The following is a 23,707-nucleotide window of genomic DNA, read 5'->3' on the forward strand; positions in this document are numbered from 1 at the left end:
GGGAGAGGGAGGGGAGTGCCCCTCACTCAGCCAGTTGCTGGGGGAGGTCCTGCCTTATGGAGCCCTGAAGGGCACCGTGCGCTTGGCAGAGAGCTCAAAGACACCGGCCCTGCCCCAGCGTGCTCCCAGGTGCCCAGGCAGGGGGGCCCGAGCCAAAATTGCAGATGGGCAGCTATGAAAGCCCATGTGCTGCACCTGATTGGCTGGGAATTGCTGCTTGATCACCGGCTGCAGGGTGATGTGGGCCCACAGTCACTGGACAGGTAGATGGGATCCTTGATGGGCATGAGGCCGGGTGACCCTTGTTCTCAGTCTGGGGCCCTGCTCCAGGCCATTTCAGCCAGCTTGGCTTCCCCTGCAGGAGTATCCCCAGAAGGGCACAGGGTCCCAGTCCGGGACCTCATCTCCTTCCTGATGTTGGAGGGCGGGCGGCGGTCTGGTGGCTCTGTCCCGTCCAGCCTTCCAGCAGGCCTGAGGCGGCAGGAGGACGTGCAGTCTCTGGTGAGGAGCTTGCTGGTGGGGCTGGAGTCCCTGGGAATCCTGCCTACAGCCAGGAGTTCCCCCCTCTGGGCCCTGTGGCAGAGCCGCGGCAGCAGGAGCTGGATTTCTGGCTTTCTCTACAACATCTCCATGCACCTGGAGAAGCAGGAGCTGGAAGAGCTGGGGGGCAAGTCCTGGGGGAGCCTGCCGCAGCACTTCCTATCTCAGCCCTCCCCGACCCCCACTCTGCAGCTGAGGGACGTCCTGGTCTCGCTGAGGGGCAGCCGTGACTGGGACATGCTCCAGAGCCTCATCCACAGCCTGCTGAGCCTCTTCCGCAGAGACCAGACCCTGCTGCTCTTCCTGCAGCAGAACTGGGCTTGGCTCAGCAGCCTGGGGGAGGCCCTGGCGCTGCCCACTGGGGTGCTGGGCCAGGGCAGCCCTGACTTGCAGGGCACCTACTGCACCCTGACAGGCCGTGGGAACTGCAGCTCCAGCGCAGACTGGATGTCGCAGCTGCTGAAGCTGTTTGAGGGCACCCGCTGGACGCCAAGGGTCCATCTGCAGCCTGAAGGCCCCGTCCTGGCTCCTGACCTCTGGAAACCCTTCCGCGTGCTGCCCTCCCTGAGCCCCAGTGCCAGCAGCCTCCTGCAGATCTCCCGGACCAAGCAGCCAGGGCTGGACTCCGGGGGGGGCTCCGCGGACACCCTGTGGGGGGCCCTGGAGGAGGCCAAGCAGCGTCTCCTGCGGAGGGTGGGCCGATCGCTCTACACCAGCTTCAGGAGGAAGGTCTCGCGTGTGACGAGTTTGCTAGTGGATGAGGTCTCGGTGGCCCTCGGCGTCCCTCAGTCGGATCGAGGGGGGAAGTGCACCGTAGGTGAGTCGTTCCTTCCCAGGACTCATGGGGCACTGAGGCGCCAGGCACGGGCCGCACAGCCTGGCTCCAGACGCTCACTCATTCCTTCCCTTCTCTTTTCTCAGGGACCCTGCAGCAGCTCCTGCTGTGGTGAGTCATGGATGTGGGCCGGTGCGTGGCCGGCCGTCAGACCCACGGGCTCCCAGCGCTGCTAGATGGAAAGCCCCTGCTCGTGCCAGGCTCCACGCAGGGTCACCCCAGTCCTGGGCTCAGGGGCTCCTGGGATTTCAGCAAAGAAGCCTTGGCTGTAACCTTCCTCTGGCCCGCCCTAGGTCCAGAGCCGACTGCTCATCTGCCTGGGGAGAGTCACTGGAGGAGTTTTCGGAGCGGGGCTTGGCTGGGCCGGGGCAGAGGGGGAGCATGGCAGACACAGTGCTAGCTGCTGTGGCCACCTTGGGCCCATGAGCTCTGTGGCTGCGTCCCTGGCCTCTTGAGGGAGGACAGGAAGAGACATCCCTTTCCTTCCTCATGGACAGGGGCTGCAAAGGCAAGGGGAAGCTGTGCGAGCTGGGGGGCTGGGATATCACATGGCAGCCGTGGCTGTGACACTCCCTAACAAACAGGCTGTGTATGGAGCTGGTTCCCCCACAGGTGCTGATGCCCCCCATGGCCTTGCTGTGGGGCAGGCTGCGTTGCCTGGGAGAGGAGGGGGCTCTCCTGGCCCAGGGGGGACTGGGGTCAGGCGGGGAAGTTGTGGGACTCCCTGTGAGAGGGGCCCAGGTCCCAGGCAAATGCTGAGCGCTGCACAGAGGAGGAGGAGAACCCGCTGGGGGCGGAGGCAGCTTATGCTGTGGGCGAGGAGCTGCATGGCTAGGGGGTGGCTGAGGGGTATGCGGTGAGGCAGGGCCCAGGCATGGGGGATGCGGTGGGAGGACTGAGACAGCAGAGTGTGTCCCTGGGCCCTGGCCTGTGGAGTGTGGATTGCAAGGCCAGAGGGTTTGGGAAGAGAGCGAGCATGCGGGATTTCCCCAGCCCATGCAGATGGGCTCCAGGGAGAGGGTGATGGAGGCTCAGCGAGGTGCGTGACCAGCTCCTCTGTCTGCTGCTAACAGGGGCATCAGGCACAACATCAGCTGGAACGCCCGGAACCTGGGGTTCAGGTCTAGGACCTTCCCATCTCCTCCACCAATCCTGAGCTGCATGCAGCCTGCCCGCAAGCCCCCCCAAGTCACAAAGAGGGCGTCTGGAAACGCCTGGGGTGAGCCCTGGCCCTCAGCTGAGGTTATGGAGTCTGCCTGCAATGACACTATCCCAGGCCTGCCCGGCATCTCCAACTTCACTGCCTATCTTTACTGCAGCCTATTCAATGGCTCAGACAGCTCCAGCCAGCCGCCTTCAGGCCTGGGGGCCGCATGCTCCAGCTCCGCCTGGTATTCCTCCTCCACCAGCGGGGACTCCATGTGGGTGAGGACGTGCAGGGAGTACTTCCCTGGCCAGTTCAACACCACGGTCTGTAGCAATGCCTCCCTGCTGCAGCTGCCCAGTCCCAACCAGCCTCTCATGGAGCAGTTGTGTGTCAACCTCTCCCTGCCCCACAAAGCCGGCAGATGTCTGGAGGGGCTGCCTGGGACCCCCTGGAGCCAGGAGGATTTCTGGAGCTGCTTTCTGGAAAACCAGACTCTCTGGACACAGTGGCTGTGCACCAATGAGAGCCTGCAGGCGGTATCCACGGATAGCAGCGCCTGGATCTCCAGACTCTGCCATGGCCGCCAGCTCCAGACAAAGGCACTGAACTCCTCGCTGCTCAGGAACTCTGATCCCTGCAATTTCCATGCCTGGAGCCCCCAGGCGCTCAGGAATGCTAGCCTGATGGAGCAGTGCCGGGGGGTGAACCCCGCTAGCTTCCAGGAGCTGGTGTGTGAGAATTCCTCCCTCCTCCAGTCGTTGGTGTCTTCCCACCCCTGGCTCATGGATCACTGCCTGGACTCCCTGCAGAATGGGCAGTGTTTCCTGCAGCGCCTCCTGGATATCCTGCCTATTTCCTCTCACGTGGACGCATCTCAGCTGTGCCGGGACCCTGCGTCCTACCTGCTGGGGCTGGTGTCCCAGCTCACGCACTGCGAGGAGCAGACTTCCCGCTGGATCCTCAGCATGAACTATCTCCTGCGGCTGCTGGACTTCACCCTGCCCTTCTCCGAGCTGGACGAGGTGGGGCAGGCAGCCAGGGACCAGCTGAGTGAGGCCATCCTGCTCTCCAGCCTCCTGGACAATGGCTCCTTCTGGGCCTCACTGGAGGTGAACTCCTCCCTGAGCATCCTGCGGGCTGTGGGCCAGTACTTGAGACAGGAGCATGACGCCTCCTTCAAGGGAGAGCTGCTGAGCTGCTTGAGTGTGAGTGGGGCCACTCCCTGCCCCTGGCTGGTGGGACGCTCCTGCTCCCTGCCCGCCTCAGCCCCAGGGTCCGCTGCATGAGCCATGCTGGGGCTGAGCTCCAACCCTTGGTGCACCCCGAGGTGTGGGATCGCTCAGGCCTGTGAGCCCCAACACAGCCACTTTGTGCATGTGCCCTGGGGCCAGACAGATCCCGAACTGCTCTTTCATCAGCTCTGCATGACGACCACAAGCCTCCCGTGGAGAGCAGGCCCCCCAGCACTGGATGCTGCAAGGACACTATGTCCCAGCCCGGGGAGGTCAGAAACCCTGAGTCATGCCCTAAACACCATGAGATCTGACAAGAGAATGAATTCTGTGTCTGCTTCTTGGCCGCCGGCTTTCAGGGCTGTTCTGGAGCTTGTTTTCAAGGCTCCCTCTGCAGCCATGTGCTTGGTTCACAATGAAAGCTGAGCTTCTCACGGAGCCTGACACCAGGTGCACGAGGGCTTGCAGCCCAGCAGTGGCGGGAACAGATCTGCAGTCTCCGGAGTCCTAGCCCACTGCCCCCTCCCTCACTCATACTCCCCTCTCATGTGCCTGGACTAAACAAATCATAGACCCACAGGGACCACAAGGGCCATCTAGTCTAACCCCTGCCAAAGTGCAGGAGTGGTTGTGGTGGAACCACCCAAGGCAGATGCCATGTGCAGGGCAGGCTGGTGTGTGTCCATCGGGCAAGCCGAGGGCAGAGCTGTCTGGTATGGAAGGCAAATCTGCCGGGAGAGCAGGAGACCAAGCGCTTTGAGCAGCTGCAAACTGAGGTCTGTGAATTGCTGCTGAACCCAGAACCCCCTTGAAGCCCCAGGAGAACTGCCGGCCAACCAGCTAGCCCAGCACATCTTTCCAGAACGGGAGCCAGCAACGCCAGGCGAGCAGCGGCGCTCTCTGGCAGGGCCCGCGAGCTGCAGCGACTCGTGCTGCTTCCTAGGGTTCATTGCTGGGGAGCCCTTCGACTAGGTTCCATGCCCTGTGGGGGTGGAGTGGCCCTTCTGCCTATAGCCATGTGCCGAGCTCCAGCAGACCCCCTCAGAGAGCCTGGGGCGAGGGCCGACAGCAAACCCTTGGCTGCGAGCTGCCCTGTTTATGATGCTCCCCAGCAGCGACCGTGGGGGGCCAGCCCTGGAACTGGGTTAATGGGTAATTTAACAGGCAGCTGAGCAATTGCGTAGTCCCCCCAAACCTCCCCCTGAGATTCTGGGTCCCATCAGGCTTGGCACCGTTGGGCAGCACTGGGCCCGGAGGCCTTTGGTTAACGCAGTTTCCTTTTGGTTTCACGGTGGCCCACTGCAGGGAGCACAGTCCCAGCTGCCCTGGCGTTCCCCTGCCCCATTTGCACCAGACAGCCCAGTGACTCCTGCGCTGTGGGGAAGGGTCAGGCCTGCACAGCCAGGGGCCCAGATTAACCCATCTCTGGAGTAAGAGCCCTTGTTGGTCTGCTGGAATCCAGGACGGTCCTGGGGCCAGGAGAGTGACAGAGGGAAAGAGCCCAGACCTCTGGAGAAGTCCCACCTCTGGCCTCTCTGTCTCTGGCACCAGCGCCCTAGTGGCAAATGCAGTTTATTCCCCTTCCCAGGGGATCGGAGGGTAGCTGTAGGCATGCTGGGGATCGAGGGGTGCCTGGGGGAAGGGCCAGCGGAGGGTCCCTTGCTGAGAGCTCTCCTGTTCTCTCCTGCAGCCTGTGCTCTGGGATCTGATCCAAAGTGAAGAGGGTTCCCCGGTGCTGGAAGTCCTTGTGCAGGTACTGACCCCGCTCAGCAGGGCCTGGGAGCTGTTTCCACTCCCTCCCTGACAAGAGCCCCTCCCCGCGGCCCCAGATTCCATAGGTGCCCCCGGGTGAGGCGGGTGCCCTGTACGCCAGGAAGACACTTGCCACTTTCCTGCAGCCCGTGCACCTTGCCCTGGCACCAGCTCTTGTGTTTGATGGGGACTCCAGCCTACTCGGCTTGCTGGGCCCCGCCCTGGCCACGCAGCTCCGTGGGCCCCACTGTGACGCTCTGTCCTTCCCCACAGGAATACCTGCAGATGCCGCAGGAAAATTTCCAGCAGCTGCTGCTGTCGGCGGAGAGCGAGGCAGTGCGGCGCTTCCTGTCCCTGCTGCACCGCTCCTGGCCCCGGCTGCAGGTGGGCAGCATGCACCTGGGGGGGGTGGGGTGGGAGGGGAAGGTCACTGGTGCCTTAGAGATGAGGGTGCATTGTGGCCACTGGCCCACGTTAGGGGGGTCTCCTCGTGTGGGCATGGGGGCATCTGGCCCGCAAGGGCTGGGGTCCTGCCAGAGTGTGGGGAGCCCTAACCGGCTGCTCCCGCAGGTTCCCATGTCGGATGAGCAGGCGCTGCAGTCTCTCGCCTCGCAGCTGATGGGCCGGTTCCCCCAGCTCACCCCGCAGCTCTTCGTTGACCTGTCGCAGTTCATACCGTTCATGGCCGTGTCCGACATCATGAGGGTCCCACCTGCCCTGCTGGCCAATGAGAGCGTGTGAGTGAGGCCCTGGAACGTTCCCCCGTAACACCCCCTGCCTCAGCCCTAGACCCGTCTCACCCCAAACTGCCCCCCAACTCTGAGCCCCTGACACCTGGTAATGCCACTCCCACGCTGAGCCCCAGTGCCCCGCGTGCCCCATAACCCACTCACCCTGTAGTGTGCCCCGGTCCCCTCACACACGCACCAGATCAGCCCCCAGGACCTGGTCACCCAGCCCCTGCTCTGACCCCCAGCTCCCCCATGTCCAGTCCAGCATGGGGGTGCCCCAGGGCTGAGGAGCGGGTGCTGGGGTGCCTCCTGGGGGTGCTGGGGGAGGGGAGCCAAGCCAGCTTGGCACTGGGCGGGCTGAGTTCAGTGGGGTTCTCTCTAGGCCGTGCCAGCTCTAACTCCAGCTCTAACGTGCCGCCCCTCCAGCTTAGCGGCTCTGGGGACTCACAGCGCCCACATGAAGCTGGTGCAGAAAAGTGCCTTTGCCAAGCTGCTGCTGCAGGTTCAGCTCCTCGGGGACGTGCCCACGTGGCGCTCGGGCTTCCTCCGCACCATCCAGCCCCTGCTGCCTCACCTGCCACTTCGTCGCTTTGTGCAGCTCACTCCTCAGCAGGTGGGGATGCGGCACCGTCCAGCCAGAGGGCCCGGCGGCTCGGCCGTGTCGGAGCTCTGGCCCCTGACAAAGTCACCGCTGGTGGGGGCTGATCCCATATCCGTTCTGTCCTGGGGCCAGTGGCTCTGTCGCACGGGGCCATTTCTGTGTCACTCCCTGCCTCCCAGGCTCAGTCCCAGTGTTCCCGCATCCCCAGGCCTCAGGAGTCTCCCCTCCAGGCCCTGCACCCCCAAGGGCAGGGACCTCTCCAGGCTCTGCACCCCCATGAGCTGGGACCCCTCCAGGCCCTGCACCCCAAGGGCTGGGATCCCCCCATGCCCTGTGTGACGGTGCTGCCCGTGGGAGCCCGCTGAGGTCACTCAATCCAGGTGAACTGCAAACAGAACGGGGCAGACAAACCCCAGACGGTGGTGGATATTCCAATACTTAGATTTACCCAGCCAGCCCAAACCAGCTTCTACAGCACCTCCCTGAGTTCTCAGACGTCCAAACAACACAGTTCCCTTAAAGTAGCCAGCCGCAGGCCTCCAGCCAGACACACACGTCAAACATAGGATGATAAATTCTGAAAATCTTATTTCATCATATAAAAGAAAAGGTTCTCCTGACCCCAAAGGGACCAAGCCCCAGACCCAGGTCAAATGATAACTCAGATCTTACCCCAAATACACGCTTACAGCCAATTCTTATTAACTAAACTAACATTTATTAAAAAAGAAAAGAGAGAGAGTGTTGGTTAAAAGATCAATATACAGACAGACTTGAGTTCAATTCTTGAGGTTCAGATACACAGCAGAGATGAGCTTGTCGTTGCCAAAAGTCCTTTTAGAAACAGTCCATAGGTTTCAGAGTAACAGCCGTGTTAGTCTGTATTCGCAAAAAGAAAAGGAGGACTTGTGGCACCTTAAAGACTAACCAATTTATTTGAGCATAAGCTTTCGTGAGCTACAGCTCACTTCATCGGATGCATATTGTGGAAAATACAGAAGATGTTTGTTTTAATACACACAAATCATGAAAAAATGGGTGTTTATCACTACAAAAGGTTTTCTCTCCCCCCACCCCACTCTCCTGCTGGTAATAGCTTATGTAAAGTGATCACTCTCCTTACAATGTGTATGATAATCAAGGTGGGCCATTTCCAGCACAAATCCAGGTTTTCTCCCCCCCCCAAACAAACCCACTCTCCCGTTGGTAATAGCTTATCTAAAGTGATCACTACTGTAAGGAGAGTGGCTCTTTCTGGCTCTGTCACCCTTCAATGAGATATTATATTACACTCATAACGTCACACTGTGCACCCCAAAGGCTGGGATCCCCCACTTCGCAGGATCCTCACCTCCAGGCCCTGCACCCCCAAGGGCTGGGATCCCCATGCCCCTGGCAGCTGAGTGTTGCGGAGGATTTGGTGGTGATGCCCCTCGAGTGCACTAGGCCTGTCTCTGCTGCACAGATCCAGGGGCTGGCAGAGGGTTGGCAGGACGTCCGGCTGGGGCTGGCCCAGGGGCGCCATGTGGCACACAGCTTGATAAACATGAGCCATGGGGCCGGTGAGGAGCAGGTGCACAGGTGAGAGGAGCCCGTGGGGGGCTGGGGAAGTCGTGTCATTGCTGCAAGGCCTGAGGGGGGTCGTGGGGCTTGTGTTGCCATGTAGGGGTCGTGTCATCTCGTGGGGTTTGTGTCATTGTGGGGAGGTTGTGGGAGTCGTGTCGTCGCTGCAGGGCCCGTGGGGGGGAGGGGTTGTGTCGTCACTGCAGGGCCCGTGAGGTGCGGAGGGGTCGTGTTGTCACTGCAGGGCCCGTGGGGGGGGAGGGGTCGTGTCGTCACTGCAGGGCCCGTGGGGGGTCAGGGTGATGCCATTCCTTGGGGCAGGCTCACTCTGTGCGGCCCAGGCTCCTGCCCCCAATTAAGGGACTTCTCTTCACTCTCCAGGTTGGGGGTCCTTGCTTGCTATCTGAGCCCTGAAGAGTTGCAGGCCCTGGCCCCACTGCGTGACCCCTTGGGGCCGGTGGAGCAGAGCTTGCTAGCGTGCGCTGCCAATGGGGTGCTGCGCCAGCACGGACGGGTGAGCGGAGCTGCTGTGGGGGCTCCTGTGTGTGTGCCAGCAACATGACTGTCCTGCCCCAAGCCGTGGGGCCAGCAGGACGTCGGCCCAGGCCTGGCCTCCCTCTGGGAGGGAGCAAAAGCCCCTTGGAAGCCAGCCTCGGGGCAGAGCCAGTGCCAAGTGGCGAGGCAGAGGAGTCATCAGGGCCAGGGCTGGGCTCTGAATACCATCATGCCGGGAGCCCAGGGGCCGTAGCGTGAAGGGCTTGGCTCGGGGGGCTGCTGGGGTGACGGCTGAGTGGCCAGGGCCCGTGTCGGTTGGCTCTTGCTCTGAGCTGCAGGGGAACGTGGCTGACGGGCAAGGTGCTGGCTGAGCTGGCTTGTTTGCAGGGGTTAAAAACTTCCCCAAGGCACAAACCCTTTGCCCTTGGAGGGTACGCTGCCGCCACCAAGTGATTTAGACAAAGAATCAGGGAAAGGATCACTTGGAATTCCTATTCCCCCAAAATATCCTCCCAAGCCCTACACCCCCTTCCAGCATGCTCTCCCCTCCTGCTTGCAGGTCGCCTACGCGCTGGCGGATTTGTTGCGCTCTGCCAGCCTGGCTGCTGTCTGGCCGCGGGAGCTGCGCGCCTGGCGAGGCATTGTTCCAGAGCTGGGGGTGAGGTTCCTGCAGCGCCTGTCAGCCGCACAGGTCAGGGCTCTCCTTCCAGAGCTGCAGGCTGTACACCTGACACCTGCCCAGGTGAGTACCCAGCCTGCTCACCCTCCCTGACCCCCAGTGCCCCCTGCTGTCTCTCATACCTGGAGCCGCACCTGGGCACCAGGCCACACCATGCAGCAGGGATGTGGTCTGAGGCAGGCACGTCTGGGAGACACTGCTGGCTGCTGGAGGCCCTGTGTGGGGAAGGAGGGTGACCAGCCCAGCCTAGCCCAGCCACCTGGAGCCTTCATGGGCTTGCCAAGGTGCTCCATGTGCCAGGGCATCCCAGGAGCTCACTGTGTGCAGGGCACACATTGCCCTGTACAGGCCGCCCTGCCCATGGGCAGCTGGACATCACCCTCCACTCTGGCAAAAATCAGGGTAGTGATCAATGGCTCCATGTCTAGTTGGCAGCCGGTGTCAAGTGGAGTGCCCCAGGGGTCAGTCCTGGGGCTGGTTTTGTTCAATATCTTCATAAATGATCTGGAGGATGGTGTGGATTGCACCCTCAGCAAATTTGCAGATGATACTAAACGAGGAGGAGTGGTAGATACGGTGGAGGGCAGGGATAGGATAGAGAGGGACCTAGACAAATTGGAGGATTGGGCCAAAAGAAATCTGATGAGGTTCAATAAGGATAAGTGCAGAGTCCTGCACTTAGGACGGAAGAACCCCATGCACCGCTACAGACGAGGGACCGAATGGCTCTGCAGCAGTTCTGCAGAAAAGGACCTAGGGGTGACAGTGGACAAGAAGCTGGATATGAGTCAGCAGTGTGCCCTTGTTGCCAAGAAGGCCAATGGCATTTTGGGATGTATAAGTAGGGGCATAGGGAGTAGATCGAGGGACGTGATCGTTCCCCTCTATTCGGCATTGGTGAGGCCTCATCTGGAGTACTGTGTCCAGTTTTGGGCCCCACACTACAAGAAGGATGTGGATAAATTGGAGAGAGTCCAGCGAAGGGCAACAAAAATGATTAGGGGTCTGGAACACATGACTTATGAGGAGAGGCTGAGGGAACTGGGATTGTTTAGTCTGCAGAAGAGAAGAATGAGGGGGGATTTGATAGCTGCTTTCAGCTACCTGAGAGGTGGTTCCAGAGAGGATGGTTCTAGACTATTCTCAGTGGTAGAAGAGGACAGGACAAGGAGTAATGGCCTCAAGTTGCAGTGGGGGAGGTTTAGGTTGGATATTAGGAAAAACTTTTTCACTAGGAGGGTGGTGAAACACTGGAATGCGTTACCTAGGGAGGTGGTAGAATCTCCTTCCTTAGAAGTTTTTAAGGTCAGGCTTGACAAAGCCCTGGCTGGGATGATTTAATTGGGGATTGGTCCTGCTTTGAGCAGGGGGTTGGACTAGATACCTCCTGAGGTCCCTTCCAACCCCGATATTCTACGATTCTATGATTCTAGGGAGCTGAGTGCTTGGGCGGAGCCACAGGATCAGTGCTACACCCCCAGTTTTGGAACAGTCCCCCAAAGGGGCTCACTCATCCTTCAGGGTTGGCCGTGCAGCCTCCCTGCCTCTGGAGACTGAACCTCTGGGGCTCCAGCCCTCCTGTTTCACAGGGTGAGCTCTGCCCGGCGAATCCAACCGCGACAGCCTGGCAGAGACTCACCCACTCTGCAGGGACTAAGCACCTCGCCCAGCGGCTGCAGGGACGCGCACGCTGTGAAAACAGTCGGGTTTATAGTCACCTGGACACAGCCTAGGGAGGCCTTCGGGCAGCACAGAGAAATGAAGGTCCATGCTGGCCAGCCCAGAGCACTTCACCAGCCCCGCTGCCGTGAAGCCCAGTTCAGGCTCGGTCTGTCTCTCTCAGGCCTGGTCTGTGCTAGAAAATCAAGTTGGTTTAACCGCATCAGCCAAGGGTGTGAAAAGTCCACCCCCCTGAGTTAAGCCAACCTGGGTCCCGGTGTAGACAGTGCCTCCTGGGTAGATGGGTTCCTACCCGTGGGAGAGCCCCGCACCGGGTCGGCAGTGTCTGCACTGAAGCGCTGCAGGGGCACAGCTGGGCTGCTGGAGTGTTGGAAGTGGAGACAAGAGCTCGGTCTGAGCTCCTTCGTCAGGTCCCCGGTGAGAGCCCCAACTCCCTCCAGCAGCCGGCTCCTGTCCTTGCACCTTCCCCGGCCTTTGGGCTCGAGCTGGCACTTTGCGGGGAACTTCAGCTCCCTTGGGGTCCATGTCAGTGACCTGGCGATTGGGTTTCCATGGAGATGAGGTGGGGCCCTGAGAGCAGACAGTTTCTCCCCCGCCCCGTAGCCATGCAAAATACAGGGGAAACTGAGGCACACATTGGATTTAAGACAGTATTACAGAAAATTCCCACTCTATCACACATACCAATGGCCCTGCCAAGCCGCCCAATGCTGCAGCCTGGGCAGCCACATACAGACTGTCACAGAGTTACTGGGCGATGCTCTGGACTTGCTCCCTACGAAGCCAGTCAGGACTCTGGGGAAGTCTCCTCTCTGGGAGCAGACTGTCTGCAGGACACACAGCTCACCCGGCTTCCACCTTCCTGGGTCTGACCTCGGAGCATTCAGCATCCTTTGCCCCTCCCTGCGCTTCCCACAGCGAGTCCGCTCAGGCGGGGTCCTGGGGAAGCCAGAGGGTCCTGCCCCCCAACTCCGCAGTCAGACGGGACTCTCAGCCAGCCAGTAAAACAGAGCTTTATTAGACGACAGGAACATGGTCTAACACAGAGCTTGTAGGTGCAGAGAACCGGACCCCTCAGCTCCATTTTGGGGGGCAGGGAGGCCAAAGCCTGGGTCTGGGCCTCCCTTCATGTCCCAGCCAACCCCAAACCGAAACTCTCTCTCACCTCCCCCCACCCCTCCCCCGCCCTCTGTCTTTCTCCCCAGGCCCGGAGGCCACCTGATTTTTTTGTTTTTTAACACCTTCAGTCGGCCCCTTTGCAGGGGGGAAGGGCCAGGCGATCAGTTGCCAGGAAACAGGGTGTCGGCCATTCTCTGTGTCCAGACACCTGCACACACCTGCCCTCTAGGGCTCTGCAATGATCATATACCCTTACCCCACCCCCTAGATACTTAAGAACTGCACGGGGGAAACTGAGGCACCCCCACAATATTCAGAGGAAACATTAAGAACAGTCCCGCTTCGTCACACAGACCCTGATGCCACAGGACTGTGCAGGGCTCCCTGCCCTGCAAGGTGCCTCTGGCCTGGCCCGCAGCCCCAGGCTAGGGTTCCGGCTTCCAGCTCTTCACAGTCTCATCTTTTCTTCCAGGCGTCTGTGCTGCTCACGCAGGCTGTCCGGACCGAGAATGTGAGTGTGGGGCTCTCCCCAGAGCAGCTGCCCCGACTCCCCTGAAGTGCTCTGCAGGGTGGGAGCAGGCCCAGTGTCCGTAGCCTGAGATGTGGTGCCCCCCTCTCTCATGCCCTGTTAAAATTTCTCTCTGCTTTGGTAGTGGCCTTCCACCCCTGGGCCCCCCACTGGCCCCCTCAGGCCCCCAGCCCTCCCTGCTGTGGGCACAGCCCCTTATGCCCCGCCCCCAGCCCTCCCTGCTCTGGGCACAGCCCCCTTGCCCCCCCTCTCTTGGCTCTAGGATGGATGCCCCCCAGCCTCGCACCTCCCCCCTCCAAATCTCCTCCTCTGTTGTTTGCCTGGCAGGTGACGGAGGGTGTGGTGAGCAGGCTGTGCCCCCTGCTGCCAGGCCTTGGGCCCGAGTCCCTCCAGGCAATTCCCACTCCCACCCTGGCCCAGGCGTGTGAATGCCTGGCCACCGCTCTGCCTCTGCTCTCGGCCCCCCAGAAGGCAGCCCTGCTGCAGGCTCTGCAGGTACCAGGGGGCTGGGGGCTGGAGGGGATGCTGAGGGCTGTTGGGCGGAGAGGAGAGGGTCTGGGGATGTTGGGCTCGGGGGCAGAGGTCGGGGCACTGGAGGTGCAGAGTGGGCAGAACCTGGGGGGGCGGTATTGAGGGGCCTGCACGGATAGCTGTGCCGAGCCCAGCTCCCTATGCAGCAGGACCTGGCTCTCACTCTGCCCGCCCATGGTGCCGTGTTCTCCCGGGTCACAGGCTCTGTCTCCCCCGCAGAGGCTCAGCCGTGAGCAGCCGGCCCGGAGCATCTGGCCAGACTGCCTCCTGCCCTTGGTGCCCCTCAAACTCCTGCGCCTGGATGCAGCGACTCTGCTGGGGCAGAGCAGCCGGTTCTGGGAGCTGCCCTGGTCCCAGCAGCAGGTAACATGCTGTCGCCAGGTTTGGAGGGAGGAGCCAAGCTCCCAGGCCAGAGCCGGGCTGAGGGCTCTGGGCTGCTGTGTCTGGCTGACCCCTCCCCTCCCTGCTTCTCCGCAGGCCCAGTTCCTCTGGAGGAAGGTTGAAGCGGGCACCAATGTGAGCCAGGATACGATTCGGTGAGGCACCATGGCAGGGCCTAGCCCAAGCGTCTGGCCCCACCAGGGCTGGCTCTGCTCGAGTGGGGTGGTGGACGAGGTGCTGTCTGACACTGTCCCCTTGGCAGGGCGCTGGGGACTCTGGCGGCTGGCATGAGCTGTGCCAGCCTGCAGCAGTTCAGTCGGAGGGCGGATTTCCTGGGGGTTCTCCGGGTTCTCTATGCGTGTCCCAGCAGCCTGCCTGGGAGCCTGGTAAGAAATGAGTTGCTCACTGTGACCCTGGCCTGGACGTCCGGTGCCCTCTGCACTGTGATGGCGCCCCCAGCCCCGCTCTGAGACATGCATTTTGGATCCCTGCCCTGGCCGGGTCCAGGCGAGGCTGTGTGTCTCCTTTGCCTAGCCTCACTTTGTGTCTTCAGAGGCGGTGTGTCTGGGAGGAAATCTGCAGGCGGCCGGGACTCTCTGGGGAGGAGCTGGTGTGGCTGGGACCAAAGTTCCTCATGGATTTACCGTAGGTTGTCCTGCTGATTCACCTGTCATGGGGCATTAACAGCTGCAGGAAGAGCACTGGGTGCTGAGCCGGTCCCCCCTTCTCTCCCACCTGGGTACCCCCCCCACACACACCTGACCTGTATACCCCTCCCTGCTGTCACCGGTACCCCCGCCAGCCATGCATGGATACCCCCTGCACTGGGACCCCTGCTTGGGGTCACAGATCTGATTGGGTGCCCCCTGCTGGCTACCACCACACTGCTGTGCGGGAAGTCCGAACCTGCAGGGTCCACCCCTGCCCCAAGCTGGGAGTCCCTAGGCAGACTCTAGGGTACAGACCCGCAGTCTGGCCAGGTGCCAGATTCCCACGGATTCTGACTGTGCAGACCCCCCTGCTGGAGGTCACCCCAGAGGGTGGCCTGCTGAGGACGAGGGAGCTCCCGGCAGTCAGAGCACAGACACACATGGACACAGAGCCCAACACGTCTCTGCTCTTGGCACTCAATTCCCGGGAGGCAGGTGGGGAGCTCGCCCCCAGGGCCACTGAGTCTGAGCCATCAGAGCCAGGATTGCGAGTCCCAGTTCTGCCTGAGCACCCCACACCCTGGGGGCTGCATTCTGGGAGGCTTGAACTGCCCAGGGACCTAGCGGCTTGGTCCCTTCGCAGCAGCCTGGTGGGAGCTGAGAAGGGGGAGTGTGACAGACCCCACTGAGACCCCCATTGAGGCTCTGTGCTAAGGTAGCCCCACGCCTTGGCCCTGCTAGTCGGGCATGGTAGGGCAGAGGGCTTTAAAAGGGGGAGGCTACAGTCAGCAAGGGGGACGCCCTGAGGTGGGAAGGTCTGGAGTGGCTCCTGAAGCAGCAGGAGGAGCCCCCACACCAGACACGTCCCCGCCCCCCGCCCCTCATGAGAAGTCCAGCGAGCCCAGGGGGCAAGCCCAGGAGGGCGTTACTGGCGGTGACTTGGCCAGAAGGACTTCAGGAAAGCTGCTCTCCAGGCACCCCTGAGGTTAGACAGCACGAAGCTGGAGGCTCCTGTCTCCAGAGGGAGGAGACAGCTCACTGGCCCTGGGTGCCATACCCCTCGCCTTCCTGGTGCCGAGGGCAAAGGCCAGGCACAGCCGGGAGCCGGCTTCCCCCAGCCGCCGGCCCAGCCAGTATAGCCCCAGAGACTGTGGGGAGCAGTCCCCACAGGACCCTTGACTTGGTGCCCCAGACCTGTGGGTGTGTTTCCTGAGTGCCTGCTGGGCCCTGCCTTGGGCCCTGCCCCACCCGACCCTGCACTTCTCTGTCGCAGCCGCTACCCTCCACCCCTTGCCTGGCTCTGCCCCACCCCATCCCGGGCCCCACCCCATCCCAACCGGAGTCCTGCCCTGCCTCATGCCCTGCCCTGCTGTATCTTTGGCCTTTTCCGTCGCCTGGCTCTGCCCCGGCCCGTCATGGGCCCTGCCCCCCGCTGGGCCTTGCTTCCCCCCACCCAGGCCCTGCCGGCTGCAGTGAGGTGTCTCTGGCTCTTTCAGGGTGAAGCTTGTGGACAAACTGCCCAACAGCTCGGTCAGGCTGATTCTGGACTATGTGAGCAGCCGCCCGCAGAGCCTGCTGGCGCTGCCGCCCCACCGCCGGGCTGCCCTGGCCCACAGGGCCCTGCGCCTCCTGGTAAGGAGGGGAGGGGTTCCTGGCAGGCAGCTGCAGGGAGGGCAGGGCAGGGCCTGACCCGCTCTGCTCCCTCTCCTGCCAGCAAGCGCCGACCGAGACCGAGATCCCAGGCGAAGTTCTGGACCTTCTGGGCCCGCTGCTGGGGTTCCTAGGCGCGGAGGCTGCTGCCCACATCCAGCCCGAGAGCCTGCTGCTGCGCCTGGAGGAGCTGCAAGCGGCCTGCCTGGCGGAGGGGTTTGCCGAGGAGCTGGGGAGGCTGGTGCTGACGGAGCGGGTGCTAGGGTAAGGCGGGCCCCAGCCCTGAGGAGCCGGCCCCGGCGCCACTCGCTGCCTCTTCCTGCCTCACCCTGCTCTTCCCACGCAGCCCGCCGCAGCGCTGGAGCCTCCTGGACATACTGCAGCTGGGACGTCTGGTGTTCCTGCTACCGGTGGAGAGCATCCGGCTCATCCCAAGGGTGAGACCGGGGCCCCCGTGCCCTGTCCCTCTGCCCATCCCTCCGTTCCTCCCGCACTTCGTCCCTCTGCCCGGTCTGTCTCTCCGCCCGTCCCCTCCCTCTATCTCCCTGCCTGTCCCTCTGCCCATTCCTCTGTTCCTCCTGCACCCCGGTCTGTCCCTCCGTCCCATCCCTCTGCCCATCCCTCCATTCCTCCTGTGCTTTGTCCCTCCGCCCATCCCATCGCCCTGTCTGTCCCTGCACCCCATCGCCCTGCCCCATCCCTCCGCCTTGTCCCTCTGCCTGCCCCCTCCCCGCATCGCCCCATCCCCTCCCCCCGTCACCCTGCCCATCGCCCTGCCCGTCCCTCTGCCTCGTCCTCCTTCGCTTCATCCCTCCGCCCGTCCTGGGTCTCGTCGCCCTGCCTGTGCTTCACCCTGTCGCCCCATCGCCCTGTCCCTCCACCGACCCCACACCAGCTGCACCCCATCCCTTTGCGTGTCCACTCTGGCCAGGCTGGTCCCTGCCCTCCACCCCCCACGCATCTTGTGCTGTGGCCCACCCCGTCCTCTGTCCTGGGCCTCTCATGCCAGCTGGGCTGTGCCCCACCCCGCCAACCCCCATGCCGTGCCATGCCCCGCCCTCCCCTTCACCCACATATCCTGTGCTGTGCCCCCCGTGTGTCCCACACTAGCCATGCCCCATTCAGGTGGGTGCTGCAGCAAGCTCCATGCTCAGCCCTGCTCACTCTTGTGTCCCCCAGGAGGTGCGGAGCAGAGACACCCTGGAGCAGCTGCTGCAGAGCCAGCGGGAGTGGGAGCAGAGCGAGCCAGGCCGGCTGTGCCAAACCCCTGGTGCCCAGGGAAGGGTGAGGAGCCGGAAAGAGGCGCTGGTGGCCTGGCTGGTGAGGAGCAGCCCGGTGGGGGGACAAGGTGAGACTGCGGGTTCACACAGCCCCACTGGCACTGCCCATGCTCTACCCCATCCCCTCCCCCAGCACAGTACCATCACCTTTCCTGCTCCCCCGGGCAGCCCACCCCAGGGGATGCCATCTCCATGTGTCCTTCCCCTTTGGGGCAGGCCCCCTAACTGGCGCGGTGCCATCTCCGTGTGTCCTCCCAACCCAGGACAGGCCCCCCCTCCAGCGCAGTACCATCTCCATGTGTCCTTCCCCTTCAGGGCAGGCCCCCCCTCGGGGGGAGGCTCCACCAATGCCAGACACACCAGCTCCCTTGCCCCGCAGTGTCTGTGGGGAATGGGGTGGGCAGGGCAGAGCTCGGTGACACCACCCTGGCCGGAGGGCGCTCACGCTTCGTTCTTGGCAGACCCTGTTCCCAGCTGTGCTGACATGCGTGCCACCTACCCTGCGGCCTGGAGCACGGCACAGATCGCCAGCATGGCTCTGTCCCACTTCGAGGGCTGCCTGGGTCTCATCAGTCAGGACCCCGCACTCTCGCCCGAGCAGCTCCGCGCCGCGCTGGGCAAAGCCAAGCAGGTGAGAGACAAGCCGGTGTGCTGGGGGCGCTGGTGTGGCCAGAGCCCTGGCTGAAACTGCTGGGGCCTGGGGCAGACAGAGCGGCGTGATTAGGTCCCAGCCGGCATTGGTACCACTGAAGGGTGTGAGTGGGGCATGGAATGGGAGATGGGCGGGTTCCAAGCTCACTGAGGCAGGGAAGAGGGTGGGGGGAGCTGAGCTCATCAAGTGGGGGAGGGGGGATCTAGGCTCACTCAGTTGGGCAGCCAGCAGTGCTCGGGGGCTGTGCTTGTGGGGGAAGCTGGTCTTGCTGCGGAGAACCGGGGGGGAGAGGTATGCTCGCTATGTGCCTCAGTTTCCCTCTGTGCTTTGCATTGCTAGATGCAGAGCGAACGGTTAAAAGCCGCTCTTGAAGCAGGGCATGAGCCGTCTGGGTCAGTCTGACTGTCTGGGGTGAGATAAGTGCAGAGCCAGCGCTGGGCGTAAGCCCACGAAGCAATTCCTTAGGCCTCTGAGCAGCTCAAGGGGACCCCCATTCGCTTTGTATTAGAAGGACATGTCTGTTTTAGTACTGGGGGGACGTTCCTGTGCAGGGCCCCGATGGGCTGGCCCCAGCTCTCTAGGAATGGGCCGTTACGGACCCACATCACTGCAGGATCTGGAGGGACAATGGGAAGCCCAAGGGTTATTTCACAGCTAACAACGTGAGCTCTGCAGGACTCCGGCCATGGACAGAATCCTGCTGGGCTGGATCAGAAATGGCCTCTGAGGAGACCCAGGAGCTCCCCTGGGACCGACACAACGGGGCCGGGAGGGAGGGGAACCAAGATGGTTCCTTCAGCAGCCTGGCTCGGGGAGCCTGGCTTGGCCAGGCTGGATAATGGCTGAACCCGGGCGGCTCCATGCTGCCCGAAGGCCTTCCCAGGCCGTGCTCAGGGACTAATACACCTGCTCTGGCTGGACAAGGCTGCCTGCCGGCGCTGCAGGCACGTGCTGCTGGGCATCGCTCGCCCAGGGACTGCAGCTCCGCCCAGCTGGACTGGCAGGGCAGAGCTCCTGGGGAAGACGCTGCAGGGCTGCGGCCCAGAGGCTCGGAGGTGGGGGGGCCACGTGCCCTGCCCTGAAGTTCGGGTGGGACCCTCAGGGTCTGGGACACTGAAGGGCTCCTCCGAGGGGCTGGGGCATAGGAAAGCCTGGGGAGCTGTGCTGGGGGGAGCCGTGCCCATCGGGGGGAGGGAGGATCCGTGCCCATTGGGGGGAGGGGGAGCTGCATCCATGGGGGGAGAGGGAGCCGTGCTGGGGGGCACCATGCTTGCAACGTGCTGTCCTGTCCTTCGTTCCCTGCAGTTGTTTGGAACCGCCCAGCCCATGCAGCCAGTTCATGTCCTGCAGCTGGGCCTACTGGCCACCCAGCTGAGCGAGCAGGAGCTGCAGGAGCTGGAGCTCTCCAACTGGGGGGCCCTCTCTGTCCTGGGGGTCCTGGAAGGCTGGACAGCAAGACAGGTAAGGCCTCATTCAGTGCCCCTGAGCCATGGCAAGGAGCCCAGCCCTCCTGTGCCCCAAAAGCCCCTGGCCCCACCTCCCAGCCCAGCCCCTGGCTCATGGGGATCGGGGCTGGGGCCCAGCCCTGCTGCCTGCTGAGTGTGGGTCTGGCTGGGACTGAGGGGGCTGCCCTGGGCTATGCTGACAGGGGCCGCTCTTCCCCCCAGATGCAAGCCACGGTCTCCAGCTTTCTGCGCCAGAGTGGGGTGAGTGTGCAGGGCCTGGCACTCCCAGAGCTGGCTGCCCTCGGGCACCTCCTGTGTGGTCTCCGTGCCGACGAGATGCGGATGCTGAACAGCCGGGAGTTCAGGTCTGGGACTGGGGGAGCAGCCACGGGGAGGGACTGGGGGGCGCCCTTTAGGGGCTGGAGTTCAGAGAGTCCCGGTTTATAGGTGTTAATGCCGCTCTGAGTCCAGCAGCCAGAGAGCGAGAGGCAATTGGGAGTTGTCCAGCAGTGGGGTGTGAGACGTGTGTGCTGGTCCAGGGGAGCAGTGTCAGCCCTGGGGGCACTTGTGGGGAGGTTCCTGGGTGCCAGCCCTGTCTCAGCTGGCCATCGGTGTTGGGGGCGGAGGCAGTGACTCAGGGGGATGGGTCTGACATGGGTTCTGCTCCCTTCTCCCACAGCCAGGCTGCCCCGTTCGTGGGCTCCCTGCGGCTTGGTTGCTCGGAGAGGCAGCTGGAGATGCTGGCTGAGCTGCTGACGTCCCGCTCAGCATTCGGCCCCGTTAGCAGCTGGGGCCCCGAAATCTTCACTGAGATCGGAACACTGGCAGGTGAGGGGGGCTGGGTGGGGCAGGGCAGTGGGGCTCTGGGAAAGGTGGTGGGAGGCAGAGCAGCTGAGGACTGTGAAGTGGGGGAGTGTGGGAATGGGCCTTCTGCTCTGAACTGCCTGGCCAGTGCCCTGCAACTCCTAGCGTCCCCTGTGTGTAGGACAGACCAGACCTATCTAGCCTGGAACGCCCTGGCCCCCTGCATCAGCTCTGACCCACGGCCCATCTAGCCTGGAACGCCCTGGCCCCCTGGATCAGCTCAGAGCCACGGCCCCATCCAGCCTGGAACCTCCCCCACCACATTAGACCAGGCCCCTGGGTCCGACCAGCTCAGTGGAACCAGCTCAGCTCCCCTTCCCTCAAGAGCCCAAGGCCAGAGGGGACCGCTGTGCCCATCTAGACCGACTAGCCTAGCACAGGCCAGAGACCAGCCCCACAATGACCCAGAGCAGAAAACCCCCAATCAGGATGTAAGCCTGGCCAGTGGTGGAGACTCCCCCAGGCCCTTGGGCCGCGGGGCCAGTGATTAATGACGCACTGGTAAATATTTAGGCCTTATTTCCAGCCTGACTTTATCCAGCTCCAGCTGCCAGACCAGAAGGCTGATCCCAGCTAGGTCAGTGCCCCCATGAGGGCTTCCCTGGGGGGCGGGTGGTGAGGGGAGGGGGCGTTTGCCCTGGGTCCCCTGTTTGACAGGGCCCCCAAACCTGGTGACGTTACGAACTGGTGCACAGGGATGCAGCACCGTTGAGGTTTGCCCGGTGGCCCCTCTCTCGTTATGATGGACGGATGGCCAGGCCAATCATGAGTGGTGCTGCGAACCTTTGCCCCTGGTTGCAACACCTGCAGGGGGGGTGCTGGGCCCAGCCCCACAGAACAGGAGCCGCCTCCGCCGGTGAGTGCAGGCCAGGCCCCCTTTCAGACCCACCTCCCAACACACTCTCCAGGGGCTCTCCTCAGGGGTGGTAGGTTTGAGTGGGGGAGAAGCTCAGTTTCAGATTTTGTTCTGGGCCCCCCAAAATCTCTGTGCATCCCTGATCACCACCACCGCACTGGACCAGACCATGGGGTCCACCTAGCCCGGTCCCACCCGCGCTGGTCTCTGGTGCATGGTTCCCTTTGGGGCTGGGCTATGGGGCCGGGGAGAGCCTGGGGTGGTGACCAGCCCTGCTCCATGTCCCTCTCCAGCTGGGCTCCAGGACATCGCCCTGTCCTCACTTGCCCCCGAGCAAATCCAGGCACTGACCCCGCTGGCCATCGCGGTGATCCCCGCACCCAAATTCACCGTGAGTTGCAGCCCTGCTTGTGCCCACAAAACCCCTTCTTCCTGCACTGCCGTGTGGCTGGGGCCTAGCTCCAGCATAACGAACCACAAAGCTGAATTCTGACTGGGGACAAAGGGGTCAAGTCTTAGGAGGTGGGGGTTGGGACCTCTGCCACGGGCAGGGCTTGGGGGGGGCAGGGGACTGGGATCCCCCCCTCCAGTGGGCAGAGCTCAGGGGGGCAAGGAGCTGGGATTCCCACTGTGGGCAGAGCTCGAGGGGCTGGGTCCCACCCCAGGCAAAGTTCAAGGGGCAGGGAGCTGGGACCCCCCCCCCCATGTGGGCAGAGCTCAGGGGGGCAGGGGGCTGGGACCACCCCCCTGGTGGGCAGAGCTCGGGGGGGCAGGGGGCTGGGACCTCCCCCCCCGGTGGGCAGAGCTCGAGGGGGCAGGGGGCTGGGACCTCCCCCCACGTGGGCAGAGCTCGGGGGGATAGGGGGCTGGGACCTCCCCCCCACGTGGGCAGAGCTCAGGGGGGCAGGGGGCTGGGACCTCCCCCCCGGTGGGCAGAGCTCGAGGGGGCAGGGGGCTGGGACCTCCCCCCACGTGGGCAGAGCTTGGGGGGATAGGGGGCTGGGACCTCCCCCCCTGGTGGGCAGAGCTCGGGGGACAGGGGCCTGGGACCCCCCGTGGGCAGAGCTCGGGGGACAGGGGCCTGGGACCCCCCGTGGGCAGAGCTCGGGGGGCAGGGGGCTGGGACCCCCCGTGGGCAGAGCTCGGGGGACAGGGGCCTGGGACCCCCTGTGGGCAGAGCTCGGGGGGGCAGGGGGCTGGGACCCCCCGTGGGCAGAGCCAGGGCGCTAGGGGCTTAGCCCCGTGGTCATTCTGCTGACCCAGGTACTGGCCCAGCTGTTCCGTGCTGTGACGCTGCGGATCCTCCACAGGTGGTTTTCAGCCCAGCCCAGCTGCTGGGCTTCACCAGCGCCCAGGCCTCAGCCGTGACCCCCCAGCAGCATGCGCGGCTCAGCGCCGAGCAGAGGCGAGCAGTGGCCAGTGCCCAGTACGAGGGGGAGGTCGCCCAGGATGGCAGGGGTGAGAGTTCAGCTCCTCGCACCCCCCCGCCCCCCCGTTCCCACCCCCTGCCCCCAACAGTTTCTATTGCATGTTCCCGGCCGAGCCCCACATGCCTCTGCCCCCTCCCTCTGGCGAGCTCGCAGCTGCCCCGTGACAGGCCGGGGCGTCCACCTCCCCTCTGGGGCTGGGTGGCAGGACACACAGGCTGGTCTCAGGGGTATAGACTAGCAGGCAGGGCTGGAGTATTGCCCTAGGATTCACCCCTTGCCACAGGATTGGGCCCAGCCTCTCATCCCTGCTGAAGAGTCAGCCCTTGAGCCCCCAGGCCCAACCCACAGAGCCTGGCATCAGCCCCCACGTGTGTGGTTGTGTGTGCATGTGCTCAGGGGGCTGAGCGTGCCCATGGGCTGCGTGTGCAGTTGTGTCTGGGGGGCTGGGCATGCCCATGGGCTGCGTGTGCAGTTGTGTCTGCGTGCCCGGGGGGCTGGGCATGCCCATGGGCTGAGCATGCGGTCATGTCTGCGTGTGCCCGGGGGGCTGGGTGTGCAGCTGTGTTTGCGTGTGCCCGGGGGGCTGGGCGTGCCCATGGGCAGGCACACGGTCATGTTTGCGTGTGCCCGGGGGGCTAGGCGTGCCCATGGGCAGGCAGGCGGTCATGTTTGCGTGTGCCCGGGGGGCTGGGCGTGCCCATGGGCTGGCACACGGTCATGTCTGCGTGTCCCCGGGGGGCTGGGCATGCACGCATGGGCAGGCAGGGCATTTCCATGACCACAGACTAAGGACGTGCGCAGCGGCGTCAGGGCCGGAGGCGGCATAATGCCTGGGGCTCTGGGAGGAGGCAGCTGCGCGCTAACGTTCCTTTTCCTCCTGCAGGCAGGAATCACGCCCGGCCCCATCCTGGCCCCAGCGCCCTGGCACTGCTCTGTCTGATGTACAGCGTTGGGTGAGAGCCGCAGGGGCGGCTGGGCCCTGTGTTTATAATAAACCCTTCGGCCTGCTGCCCACTGTGCTCGCTGGTCCTGCCGCGACCGCCACCACGGCTGCCTGGGTCGGGA

General features: G+C 63.3%; 1 protein-coding gene across 1 annotated transcript; it reads left to right on the forward strand.

The window, feature by feature from the left end:
* Nucleotides 1–285: 285 nt before the first annotated feature.
* STRC (stereocilin) lies at nucleotides 286–23,599 on the forward strand. The gene is made up of 26 exons (XM_043524098.1): nucleotides 286–1,357; nucleotides 1,462–1,486; nucleotides 2,449–3,727; nucleotides 5,445–5,507; nucleotides 5,780–5,890; nucleotides 6,077–6,243; nucleotides 6,664–6,850; nucleotides 8,304–8,419; nucleotides 8,783–8,915; nucleotides 9,456–9,638; nucleotides 12,847–12,885; nucleotides 13,654–13,797; nucleotides 13,912–13,970; nucleotides 14,078–14,201; nucleotides 14,369–14,460; nucleotides 15,962–16,097; nucleotides 16,180–16,379; nucleotides 16,462–16,552; nucleotides 17,295–17,463; nucleotides 17,857–18,026; nucleotides 19,353–19,508; nucleotides 19,715–19,857; nucleotides 20,172–20,320; nucleotides 21,506–21,603; nucleotides 22,523–22,670; nucleotides 23,526–23,599. The coding sequence occupies exons 1-26, from the start codon at nucleotides 286–288 to the stop codon at nucleotides 23,597–23,599; spliced, it is 5,328 nt and encodes a 1,775-aa protein (XP_043380033.1).
* Nucleotides 23,600–23,707: the final 108 nt, after the last annotated feature.

The sequence above is a fragment of the Chelonia mydas genome, chromosome 10 (assembly GCF_015237465.2).
Source record: "Chelonia mydas isolate rCheMyd1 chromosome 10, rCheMyd1.pri.v2, whole genome shotgun sequence".
Lineage (NCBI taxonomy): Eukaryota > Metazoa > Chordata > Testudines > Cheloniidae > Chelonia > Chelonia mydas.